Below are 13471 nucleotides of genomic sequence, written 5' to 3' on the forward strand. Positions count from 1 at the left end.
AAAAAAAAAATATATATTTTATTAATTCTCTTGAGAGCTAATCTATTTAGTATTAGTACCGGGGACGAGCCATGGCTTGGTATAGTTTATTTCTACGGTAAAAGCAATATAAAGGGGAAACTTCAGCATAAGCAATGAGCATACTCTGTAAAATACTCTCGTATGAGGGATTATCTAAAGACAGATAAGTCCGATTCAAGCGTATATTGTTTACTATAAAATTTATTGTAATACAATTTTAATACGGGTTCCACTGAATACGGCTGGCAAAATTATGTAAACTATAAAAAAGAGTGCATATAAATTGATTGAAAAATCTACCCTTTAATAAGAGTGAAACATTGAGTCGACGCCAGTGCACTCAAACGTCATCAACACGAAACACTCATCAACACTTGCTCTATTTCCCCCTATATCGAGTAATCTTTAGTGTAATCTTTGCTCAATAGTTACAACTGATGTTTTTCACTTTGTACTGTATTTTGTAATTTGCTAGTATACTGTGGATGGTTTATAAAACACATTTACATGTCTTTCGTTTACTTACTTGTTAATTTGTTCAACCAACATAGTTTCTTGGCAACCCATAAGGCCAGGGTTAAATATTTTATATTTTCAAATGAATTGTGTAGCAAAATAATAAAATATGAATTTTCCTGAGGTAGTGCCTGTTGCCAATCACATTTTTAGGGCTAAGTTATACGTCCCTAATTCCAATTGTTTTCAATTTTTTCCGCTGGATTTCAAGATGTATTACATTTTACAGAGAGACAGACAGACAAACAGGCATATAGATCTATTAGAGTATAGTCCCTAATTCCAAAATTATTTCAAAATCCTACCGCTGGACTTAAAGATATATATTACAGACAGACAAACAAACAGACATAGCTCGTATTACAGTATATAGGATTGAATATCAATTTCCAATAAAAATCCGTTTCCACTTTTATAATAATATGATTTTAAAGGGATTCGTACTACACTTCAGCTTATTCTTCGTCTATAAGTTGAAGGATATAAGTACACCAAACACAATAGTATGTTCTTTTTTTCATTCAAAAATGTTTAGGCCAAACTTGAACAGCTAATTTCAATCGCTCCGAAATTAAAGATACGACCAAATAAATAAATTCAAAACATTTACACTACACTTTTCAAAGATGATTTGGAGGTGGCCCCTGCCCACCCCTTTAAGACGCCCCTGAAATTACCCAACCAGCCTAATTTAACCCCATCATTCGAATAAACCTCCATACCTTACCTCAACCAAGAGGACCAATGAGATGCCAGTAGCCTACGTCATCATGTTACTTCTGGCTTCCCTCCCAAATCGTTGATACATGAGGACACCTGTGTTATATTCAATTTTTTGCCGCAATGTTACTTTTACTATGACTAAGACAAATGTATCGGGAAAACTGCTGCTTATTCCCTTTAACAAACAGTAAAGTGTACACTGAAGACTTTAACCTGAAATAATATTCATTTAGGATTAGGGTAGTCTATATCAAACGTCACAAACATCAAACCAGAGAGTTAATATTTTAACAGAGTACCTATGAAAAATGTACTTGAAACTAAAATGAAATGACTTTATTCGCTTTTAACATGAAAAACATGCATTGCAATCGTCAATGTTATAGTCACTTATCAAAGCAAACCATGCAAAAATACAGATTTGAGTACAAAACCATGCGTTCTACTCTACAAAGTTCTACTCACTCACACAATAGGCATACATTTTTTAAATCGGAATCCTCAAGGCTGGCTAAACATATAGCCAAAAATGAAATAGTTATTTGTGCAACTATAATGAGCAAAGGGAGAATTGACTCACTCGAGAGAAATACTTACTCACGAGCCGTAGGCGAGTGAGGAATGTTTTCTCGAGTGAGGTAATTGCACTTTGCACTCGAGTTGCACATTATATTTTTCATACAGTTACCATAAAACAAATAAATTGGTAAAGAAACGTGACATATTTTTACACAGAAGTGATCTTTTAATATTATATTTTTAATGATAACATTACAACAGCTGACCAGCTGATTTACAGCCAGTGCTGCCAACGTATTTCGCGCGCATACGACCTTGTCTGCATGTTATGCGCTCACTATTTCGTGCCTTCACGTTGCAAATCTGGAGTGAGTGAGACAAAGTAATTAGAATGAGACAATGTTAACATTGTCTCACTGATGAGCGAATTGGCCACTTAGCTTTCTCAAATCAGTGAGAGAACATGTACATTGTTAGGTAACTGTAGGAAAAATAAATTACCTTTCAGTTCTTTTATTGTCTTTGGTAATTTATTGAAAAATATTGCTCCCTTGAGCAGTACATACAGGGTGGCTGAAAAGTAACTTGCACCCCCCCCCCCTTAACTTTTCAACCATTTGAGAAATTTGAAATCGGTTTGCGGCAACCTTCTTAGATATGAGGGGCTACAATTAATTATGGTCAATTTTGAAAATTTTGCCTTTAGGGGTAGTGGTAGTAGGGGGTAGCTCAACATTTTCAAATGACAAGTATAGTCGAGTTTGGTATCATTTTACAGGTCTTGACGAAACATAAACATTGACATAAATAAAACCAAAATCGGCTCACTAATAACGAAATGGCACCCTAAAACGTTTCAAATCCAAATAACCATGAGGGTGGCAAAAAAAATTAACTTGCACCCTCTTTAATTTTTAACTATTCGAGATATTCGAAATTGGTTTGCGGCAACTCGTTTGGATATGAAGAGCGACAATAATTATGGTAAGTTTTGAAAATTTTTCCCTTAGGGGTAGCGGGGGTAGGGGGTAGCTCAAAATTTTCAAACAGCAAGTATAGTTGAGTTTGGTATCATTTTGTAGGTCTTGACAAAACATAACAATTAACATAAAGAAAATAGAAATCGGACCATTAATAACAAAATGGCAGTTCAAAATTACTTAAAATAACTATTGTCTCAATCATTTTTAGCTGCCATTTTGTTATTAATGGTCCGATTTGATTTCTATTTTCTTTATGTTAGTTGTTATGTTTTGTCAAGACCTACAAAATGATACCAAACTTGACTATACTTACTGTTTGAAAATTTTGAGCTACCCCCTACCCCCGCTACCCCTAAGGGCAAAATTTTCAAAACTGACCATAATAATTGTCGCCCTTCATATTCAAACAAGTTGCCGCAAACCGATTTCAAATATCTCGAATAGTTAAAAAGTTAAAAAGGGTGCAAGTTAATTTTTCTGCCACCCTCATGGTTATTTGGATTTTAAACGTTTTAGGGCGCCATTTCGTTATTAGTGAGCCGATTTTGGTTTTCTTTATGTCAATGTTTATGTTTTGTCAAGACCTATAAAATGATACCAAAATCGACTATACTTGTCTTTTGAAAATTTTGAGCTACCCCCTACCCCCGCTACCCCTAAGGGAAAATTTTTCAAAATTGACCATAATTATTGTAGTCCCTCATATCTAAGAAGGTTGCCGCAAACCGATTTCAAATATCTCAAATGGTTGAAAAGCAAAGGGGGGTGCAAGTTACTTTTCAGCCACCCTGTATATATTGCTTGTCATATATATATTACCCCATATAAATCAATGGCGCAAGTAAAATTTTTAAGGTAAAATCAGTATATTACACTGAAATATTTAAAATTATAACCATCAATGTACCACTCTTAAAACAAATTATTATTTTATTTCTTATAATCAATGAGTGTTCCATTGTATTTATTTATTTAGATTTCCGGCAGTAAACCCTTGTTTCCTGTTTCTAGTTCATCGAGAAAAAAAAACAAAAAAACAGATCCAATCAGATTCAGATTTTCAAACGAACGAAACGAACTTCAACTTCAACTTCAACTAATTTGTTAATAGTTAACTATTCTATTTGCGCGGCATGATGAACGTAAAGAACGATATGCATATGCAATTCAATACAATACGAATAATTAATTAATTATCACGAATTTTTGTTGGTTTGTTTCGTTTCGAGAGTTTGATATCCGACTGTCGAGTGTTAGAACAAGCAGAAGTTTATGTTGAGTAGGCCTATAACTTAATTTTCATTAGTTTTCAGTCAGTCTGACATTGATTTTCCTGTGCAAACAAGAGTATGCTTGCCCTAGCCTCTCCTTGTTTAGGAATCGTAAGGACTTTCTGAAATTGGAGCTACAGAAATTAAATAGGCCCTAGCCTAGGCTATTACTTTTGTGGTAAGTATTGTGTCACCTATTTTGCCATTTTGGTAATTATATCGACCTCCGGACCTCACGCGAAATTAAAAATTTTTTTTTCCAAAATGGTCGAAATTTCACGCTGATTTCAAAAATGATTGTCGTTTTTTGCGGAAACGTCCCGTTTTCCCGGAAAATGGGAAAAACGGGAAAATTGTTTTTTGCTCAAAACCCATGTTGTGGGTACTCAAATTGTGCAGAATTTCCTCCTGAACAAGAATATGTAATTTTTATTACGATCGGACCACTATTAAGTAAAATATCACCAGAAAAGTGGGCCATATTTAAATAACAAAGGTTAGGTCAGGTTACTTTAGGTTAGGTTAGGTTACTTTAGGTTAGGTTAGGTTAGTTTAGGTTAGGTTAGGTTAGTTAAAGTAACCTAAGTTGTTATGTTAGGTTAGTTTAGGTTAGGTTAAGTTTGGTTAGGTTAGGTAAGGTTAAGTTAGGTTAGGTAAGGTTAGGTTAGGTTAAGTTAGGTTTGGTTAGGTTAGGTTTGGTTGGGTTAGTTTACATAGTTACAATACTCATGTTATTGATAAACTAATCTAACCTAACCTAACCTAACCTAAAGTAACCTAACCTAACCTAAAGTAACCTAACCTAACCTAAAGTAACCTAACCTAAGTTGTTAGGTTAGGTTGGGTTAGGTTAGGTTAAGTTAGGTTAGGTTCGGTTGGGTTAGTTTACATAGTTACAATACTCATGTTATTGATAAACTAACCTAACCTTACCTAACCTAAAGTAACCTAACCTAACCTCTAACCTAACCTAACCTAACCTAACCTTACCCAACCTAACCTAACAACTTAGGTTAGGTTACTTTAGGTTAGGTTAAGTTTGGTTAGGTTAAGTTTGGTTAGGTTAGGTAAGGTTAAGTTAGGTTAGGTTAGGTAAGGTTAAGTTAGGTTAGGTAAGGTTAGGTTAGGTTAAGTTAGGTTAGGTTAGGTTTGGTTGGGTTAGTTTACATAGTTACAATACTCATGTTATTGATAAACTAACCTAACCTAACCTAACCTAACCTAAAGTAACCTAACCTAACCTAAAGTAACCTAACCTAAAGTAACCTAACCTATGTTGTTAGGTTAGGTTAGGTTAGGTTGGGTTAGGTTAGGTTAAGTTAGGTTGGGTTCGGTTGGGTTAGTTTACATAGTTACAATACTCATGTTATTGATAAACTAACCTAACCTTACCTAACCTAAAGTAACCTAACCTAACCTCTAACCTAACCTAACCTAACATAACCTAACCTAAACTAACCTAACCTAACCTAAAATAACCTAACCTAACCTAAAGTAACCTAACCTAACCTAAAGTAACCTGACCTAACCTTTGTTATTTAAATATGGCCCACTTTTCTGGTGATATTTTACTTAATAGTGGTCCGATCGTAATAAAAATTACATATTCTTGTTCAGGAGGAAATTCTGCACAATTTGAGTACCCACAACATGGGTTTTGAGCAAAAAAAAAATTTCCCGTTTTTCCCATTTTCCGGGAAAACGGGACGTTTCCGCAAAAAACGACAATCATTTTTGAAATCAGCGTGAAATTTCGACCATTTTGAAAAAAAAAAATTTTAATTTCGCGTGAGGTCCGGAGGTCGATATAATTACCGCCATTTTCACCTAAGTAGGGCCTATAGGCCTAAAGACAGCCTATAACATAAGACCTACCGGTATAGGCCTAAGTTAAGTTAACTTAGCCCAATAGGGTAGACTTCCGTAGGCTATCTGTTGTAAAAAACAACCGAAGAAAATATGTTATCCATTATTCGATTGTTTCATCATTCGATATATCAATTGGTTACATAGTTCGATCAATATTTTTATTCGGTTGTTTTTGACAACAGATACGGAAGTCTTACCCGTCCAATATGCTAAATTCTATACTATTAAACAAGTTGTCTAACTGGAGAGATTTTTGTGTTCAGGTAAGTAGTATGGACTTAAGTTAGTCTGTACCGTAGAGATAGGCTTTGAAACCTAGGCCACCCAACATAAATGAGTAAACTTAGGCCTATAGAGAGGCTACCCTACTTAAAATATAGCTTACAGTCAACGATTAAGTTAAATTCTGCTTCATAAGTCACTTGGCATCATCTAGGGCCTAGGCCTAACTTAAGCTTACTCACTATTATTAACTTCAGGTAATATTTACTAACTGGGTAACTTATTGTTGGCCTGCTTCATTAAGATGTAACTGGTAGTGTATTGAATAGTCTCACTGCCAAAACTGGGAAGCTTTTCAACGATTTAGCAAAGTGTGCATCTTGGTACCGTACATCTAGATCGATAGCTCAGCCACTATTTTTGTGCTGATGTAGGGCCTACTGCACTACGCTGTATAAAACAACAATGCCTCTGAGGGTAGGCCTACCTGTACTTCATGGTAAATTACCGTACTTACTATCTTGCTTTATTTTCCACATTTTTAGTGGAATTTTGTTCGAATAGGCCTAAGTTTCCTACTCAGGTTATTCAGTTTTTCAATTGTCTTCTGAATTTTAAATTTCTCTTCTTCCAGTTGAAAATTTTAAACCATGAGTGTGCAACCTCCCAGATACACAAGTACTCCTCGTGCTGGTCGAGACACCGCCAATGCTCTACAAAACTTCAATGATGTCTCTCCAATATTCTCTACGGAAATTGTGAGAAAAGTGAAATCATCAATCCCGATTTTGTCATATAATAGGTGAGTGTTTCAAAAAAAAAAAACAAGACATTTTTTGTAGGTTTGTAGCCTACTACAAAGATAAAATTTTCCAATTTTTCTCAGAAATTATTTAACATGCCTACCTTTCATAGGCGTAATTTGTCCCTTCTAAGTTGAGTAGCCTAAGTAAGCACTTACGGTACTCTAGTGATGTGATGGGTCAAAGTACTCTACCGGCTCGAGTAGCCTAAATTTGACTCGATAGGCTACTGTTACTACTAGAGTCAGTACTCGAGTACTGGACTCAATTCTTACCTGTAAGTTATAGCAATGAAAATCTGTTGATTCGCAGCGGCAAATTCCAGAAATGAATCTTGTCTAGAGTCGCTGAAATTGATCTGAGTCACAACCCGTGTAGTACCAGACGGACTCTGGCTCGTTTTATAGTACTAGGCCTATTTATGGATTTGAGATAAGAGTCATGGATCGGTTTATTCATTAGGTTGGGTTGATATTTATAGCATTTAAGTTATGTATGATATATTTTATATTTAATTCTTGACTCGAGTAAGCCAATTACTTGGTCGAGCGCTATCTACTCATGGCAGATGGCTTTGGAACTACCGGTACATCTAGCAGTCAACAGTGTACAAACTGTAAAGCAAGCGAGCGTTGTCGACTCTTAGCGATTGTTCTAGTAGGCAGATAAACTTAAGTTTATGAGTAATAGTACGGTACTCAAGTATCGCAGATAGGTATCGAGTGGACTCGATACTTACTGAGTCAAGTACTCGACTCATCACATCACTCTGAGCTTAGTCTTCAAACGCCTTCAAATCGGGTTACTTCAGAATTTTGAGGCTGAATAGGCGAAGAATTAGACAAACAGTAGAACTAATCACCGACCATGGATGTTTTGAAAAACATCTGCAATGTAAGAGTTATATGATGGCGTACCACTCTGTAGAAAATGCGGTAGGAAACAGCCAATCACCTGCTCTTTGACTGTGAAGAGCTCTTTGAGGGAAGAAGGACATCTCTTGGTTATCTGCTAAGAGGGAGTCTACAGGCATTTATCTGGTCCTTGGATGTTTAAGGTCTTTCAATGAAACAACTTAGTGGAGTGCGCAATAAATTGACGAAGTGTGGCTTTTGGCCCGGCTCTGCAAAATAAGATAAGATAGGTGGAATTTGTCTATCTTTTTTGACGTCCATGTAATGCCGATATATAATCCATACTCTGTGTATTTTAGGTCAAATGGACCGGTTAGCTCCAGTGGTGCAAAGTCCCAAGTATCAACATCTAGTAACACTAGCACTGGTAAGAATAATTGTTCACTTTCATATTATTTGTCATACTATACTGTCAATATTTTACCAAAAACTTTTTCCTCCCCTTTATCAGCAAACCTAATTAGGTAGCCCTACTTGTAAAACCTGGGTATGCCCCTGTCTGAGATGTTTTAGTATATTTTTATTATTTTTAACAATGTTTATGTCTTGGTGTGTGAGTAGTTACTTCCTTTTGCAGTGAAGTAATGAAAGGATAAGAGGTTAAAGATAAGAGATGTGCAAGTGTGGCTTCATTTACAAACCGTGAAAGCATCAAGTTAGAATTCAAGTAGAGTCGAGATTCCCGTAACATTGCATTCACAAAAAATCGCAGACATTTTGCAATCCAAAATTAACAATAATTTTGCAATTGCAAGGGATGTTCTTTTTTTTGCCAGAATCGCAGGATACTAAGATAGTGATTAAAAACCATTAACCAAGCAAAATTTGCATGATTTCACCTTGATCGCTTTGTCATGAATATATTTTTTTTTTTTTTCATTTTCTCCATTGCATTCCACTATTATACATGCAATGACAGCCATGCAACCACCCATAACACAACCAAGTATGCCACAAATATGCTGTCAGGAACTAGCTTATTGTTGGTTTGTTATAGTTAATAGTTAGGGGTGGCACTACCCATCTTCCATCTTGTTACAAAATTGGTCCGTTTAGTGAGTCCACTGTCTGTGCTTCAATAGGTTATCATGTTTGTATATTAGCTAATCCCCCGTATTTTTTTTCCAAATTTGGCTGTATTGTAATCCTGATTCTCAGTAGGTATTTAAAATTGTTTAGGACGGCCGAGATCATGTCCAAGTACAGCATCAGGCAAGAAAACATTTGAGATCAAGACTCAAGCAAAAGGTTTGAGCTTTACATTTTTTTCTCAAATTAATTAGGATTTTAATCTTAAATTGAGTATGAAATCGTACCTTTACAAGTTTACTGTGAATTGCATAATGAACTGTAGTTTCCATCAACAATCAAAGAACCGTGACAAATACAACCAACCTTGTACAAACATGGTTTTTTATACGAAGACATTCACTAGGGGGGTGGTCATTCACTAGTGCACACACCCTGTAAGTTCTTTAAAAAAGTAGGATGAGAAAGATGTTCCTGCAACACTGGTCCTAATATGTTGAATGATTTTATATGCAAATCTTTGTTAGCAGCTCACAAACAGTTTTTTGTTTTGTTTTGTTACCGTAGCGAATTTCTCCTTAGGGAAGAGGGTTTTACCATAGGTAGAATAGCTACTAGACTCGGGACAGTTTGAATCTCTTATTTTGATATCCATAGAGGCCAATATTTGTTGGAATGTTATTTGTGTATTCAATTGGTATACAAGTCTGTAAAGTGACAACCCAAGCAATTTATTGTAATCTGGTTTTTTTAGTTCACCTTGTGATTAACTTGCTGTCATGTTGTGTGTGAACGCTGAGCTTTTGCCAGATTATTTACATACACTTTTTGTTGTAACGGAGTTCCAAGGAAACGTTTCAAAAGTGTTTAAAAATGTATCGAGAATCTAAGTTAGAATCTAAATGGCAATTTATCTTAAAGATTTGTGGGGAATGAAATTCCAAACTAGTTCAACTTGTTTTCTCGTAAATACATTGATGGATAATGCACAATATTTTAAGGGCAGGCAGGGAAAATAAATTTACGTTTTTACCCCCCAATGTTACTAGTAAAGAGACAACTGTTAACAAGGGGCTTGTGACGGATTGAAATTGAAACTTAGCTTTGATGGTTTTGACAAATCACTAATAAAGGTATTTATTTTTTCAGTTCCTACGAAAAGCGTTATTCCAGCTAAGCCACAAACACCTAAGGGGCCGAGCATGGAATCTAGAAACAGTGTTGATAAAGGTGGGTTTGACATTTGTTTTTCATAAGTATTTGGACAACTAGCTCAATAACTGGCATCGGCATGTATTGCTTACGTTTTTCATTATATAACACTCTTTGTTTTCTGAATATTGGTTCAAATTAACATTATCCACCCCTTACTTTTCCCATGTATTGTGATTACTAATTTTTGTCATTTTGTATTGTAATTTGTGTTGAGATGTACAGGAGAAGAAACAATTTCTCGTTCAACACAATGTGTTATTAAAATGTTTACCATGCAATAGCCTATTACGATTCTAACTCATGTCATATCAAGTAAAATATTACACATTTTTTGCTGTTGAATTTAGACTATTGTATTAATACGTTGCTGCTGTTGTTGTTGATTATTTGTAGTATTTGTATCACATCTTGCTTTGACTTTTATTGTTATTTCTTGGTAATGTTTCAATGTAATGGGTTTCCCGTTGGAATAAATAAATAAATAAATAAAATTGTTGCCCTAACCTTTGTTTTGAACATTTTGACTAAATGTTAACACCTAAAGCCCACACATTAATCTGTTGTACACAAACTTTAAGGTTAACAGAAAACCCAATAAGAATCATGGTGGAAGTAAATAAGGTGTGCTACTGCGCATCGTAGCCGGCTGCAGGCGGTGCGGGGGAGGGGTATCGTGACGTCACCTTGGGGGCAAACATGCCTCGCGACCATATCGAGCAGTGACGCCGCTCTAATAAAATTGTAATTTTTAATAGTAAGAACCGATAAAAATTCCTGAAACTTTGCATAGTCTTTGACTATTAACATAGGATGCTTATGATTTAAATTTTATTAATTTATTTGAATTAAAAACCATTCAACCACCCATCAAACTTCAAACTTTTTCATACTAACACAAAAAAGTTAGTCGGCTATACCTCTCGCCACCCTAAGTTGAGGCAGCCCAGACGGACGGGCAGGGTCATTATCGGCCGGTCCCGCCCGACCCTTTATAATCCGATTAGTGGCACTTCCGTGAACGCTCTAGTTCCATAATTGTCATTAACAAAGTTAAAAACCGATGTATAAACATAGTCTTTTACATTAATAACTAGGGGTCTGCGGGTCCCCGATTTTTTCGGATCGGGTCGGGCCAGCGGAAGGCCTGAGAGACCGGGTCGGGTCAGAGATTTTTTCGGGCCAAGATCGGGTCGGGCCAAAAAAAAAATATTATTTTCAAAGTTATAATAAGTAATTTTCAAAGAAACACTCTTATATATATTATTACAGAGGAATTAAAACGTTAAAATTATAATTAAATATTAAGTTTGCTCACGTTTAAGAACAAAGACACAACAGAGCAAATGCCGTACTGTCACTAGCCAGAGCCGAGAGCCAGTCGTCTACTGAGTCACTGACAAAACAAAAGCCGTGACGCAACAGTGCAAAGAAAACGAAGTCAAAAGAAAGACTATTTATCCAGAGGTACCAGTTTAATTATTTATTGTTTATTCCATACCTAGTTTAAAATATATTTTAGTATTTTATTTACATAATAAATTATAAACAAAAGAAATATCTGATATAGTGTACAGATCTGTATCTTGTTCTTTTATTTTCCTGTGTCCTTTTTGTCATTCAGTAACAAAACAAAACAACACTTCTGATCGTCTGGTTCGGCATTGTATGGTCACCATTTAATTTTTTTTTAAGTATCAAGTATCAGCAAGTCTACAAAGAGGTTAGGCCTAAATATTTTATAATTTTATGAAAGTTTTTATCAGTAAAATTATTTTTTTCTTAAGTTAGATTGAGTTTCAAAAAAGATATTTCTAAGATCCAATACAATATTTACAAGACACAAACTACCATGAATTAATTTCTTTGGAAATTATCTGTAACAGTTTTATATTTTTGAATAAAGAAAATATATCTTTTTGTCTCTACTTCCTTGTTTTGTTACTTGCATTTTGTCAGCAATTGGAACAATCGGGTGGTGTAATAGGGGTGGGGGAGGGGGAGGGTCTATGACCTTGAGTGTCCCCGGGCCTGGCTCTGGTTGTGTAAGAGGGGCGGGGAGGGGAGGGGGAGGGTCTGTAACCTTGTGTCCCGGGCCCGGCTGTGAGAGTGATTCATGGTTTTTTGTTTACATTCTACTACCCTTCCCCCTTCCTTCCGAGAAAAAGACCCTACAGTTTCAAAAACATCGACTTACAGTATAAAAACATTGAGTTGTGTTGCTAATTAGGACACTATAATGTCTCTGCTGTCTGCTTATGTTGCCAAATTAGCATTTAACTTTCTTTTCTCTTGATTTAATATAATTTTCTATATATTAAGAGTTTCTTTTCAGGTACCTAATAATTGTGATATTGTTTGACTTGAGTTTATGGATTTTTAATTCTTTTCATTTATTAGCTAAAATCAGTTGTTTTAGGATTTTAATCTCTTGCATTACCGTAGGTCTATAACTGTGTATGACATGATATATGCAATTTTTACAGTCTTTACTATAACTAACTATACCATAAACAATGTATGTGTGTTATTTACTGTTTTAGAGTTTTTAAAGTGAATTAGTTTACACAAAATCTTTTCTTCAATGAGTTCTCCACTTGTCATGTTGCTTAGTCTATTACTATTTTAGGCCCTATAAAAAATAATTCCTATGTAAAGCTGTAGGCCTAGTAATGCCAATAATAAATAATTCTTTATTTATGATGATGTAACTAATAATGCTATTGTAAGTGTGAGGTTTTTATACTTAGGAGGTTAGGAGGCAGGGAATGAATGATTCATATTGCATGGTGGAAACATAGAATTTTTATTTTCTTCTTGCTTGCAGTCTTTAAGCCAGTCCACAGGCCCTAAACTTGAGATAAGGTTAATTGATTTGTTTATGATCCTTTTATATTAAGTTCCATTACAAACTTGTTGTAATATAGCTGTTTAGATATTTCAACAGTTATAAAAATGGGAAAGAATGGCTTGATAAAAAAAATTATTTTCTTCTTTCTTGCAGTTGAGGCAACTCCTAAGCTGTAAATAAGTTATGAACATGAAATAATATACATAAATACAATTGTTTTTCATATGTTATTTTTAAGTAATATTATAAACACAGATAGGAGTTAAAAAAAGAAAAAAAAATCTGGTAATTAATAATTTTTGGCCCGACCCGATTTTGGCCCGAAACCCGAGGACCAAAATTATCGGCCCGACCCGACCCGACCCGAACCAAAAAAGTCTGACCCGCAGACCCCTATTAATAACGTCGATTTAACAAACATTTCCGTTTTTGTCCCATCAAAATCGGACAATGTTTACGGTTTGTGAGCTAAACAAAGTAGTGTAGATCCCAAAATCCAAAAACCGTAAACATTGTCCGATTTTGATGGGACGAAAAC

The 13471-nt window shown here is 35.2% G+C and overlaps 1 protein-coding gene across 13 annotated transcripts in view; it reads left to right on the forward strand.

The window, feature by feature from the left end:
• Positions 1-4174: 4174 nt before the first annotated feature.
• LOC128996636 (serine-rich adhesin for platelets-like) overlaps positions 4175-13471 on the forward strand; it is a 42550-nt gene continuing 33253 nt past the window's right edge. For 8 of the 13 annotated variants that reach the window (XM_054422043.1, XM_054422048.1, XM_054422049.1 and 5 more), the window contains exons 1-5: positions 4177-4211; positions 6759-6926; positions 8141-8208; positions 9021-9089; positions 10020-10100. In XM_054422043.1, coding sequence (XP_054278018.1) covers positions 6775-6926; positions 8141-8208; positions 9021-9089; positions 10020-10100 — 370 coding nt within the window. In that variant the 5' untranslated portion in view covers positions 4177-4211; positions 6759-6774. Of the gene's footprint in view, positions 4212-6758; positions 6927-8140; positions 8209-9020; positions 9090-10019; positions 10101-13471 lie in introns of all 13 variants that reach the window. The other 5 variants (XM_054422053.1, XM_054422052.1, XM_054422042.1 and 2 more) reach the window with 4 other exon arrangements.

Source organism: Macrosteles quadrilineatus, unplaced genomic scaffold (assembly GCF_028750875.1).
Source record: "Macrosteles quadrilineatus isolate MER2022 unplaced genomic scaffold, UCM_ALF_1.0 Scaffold_6__1_contigs__length_79288215, whole genome shotgun sequence".
NCBI classification, from domain to species: Eukaryota; Metazoa; Arthropoda; class Insecta; order Hemiptera; family Cicadellidae; genus Macrosteles; species Macrosteles quadrilineatus.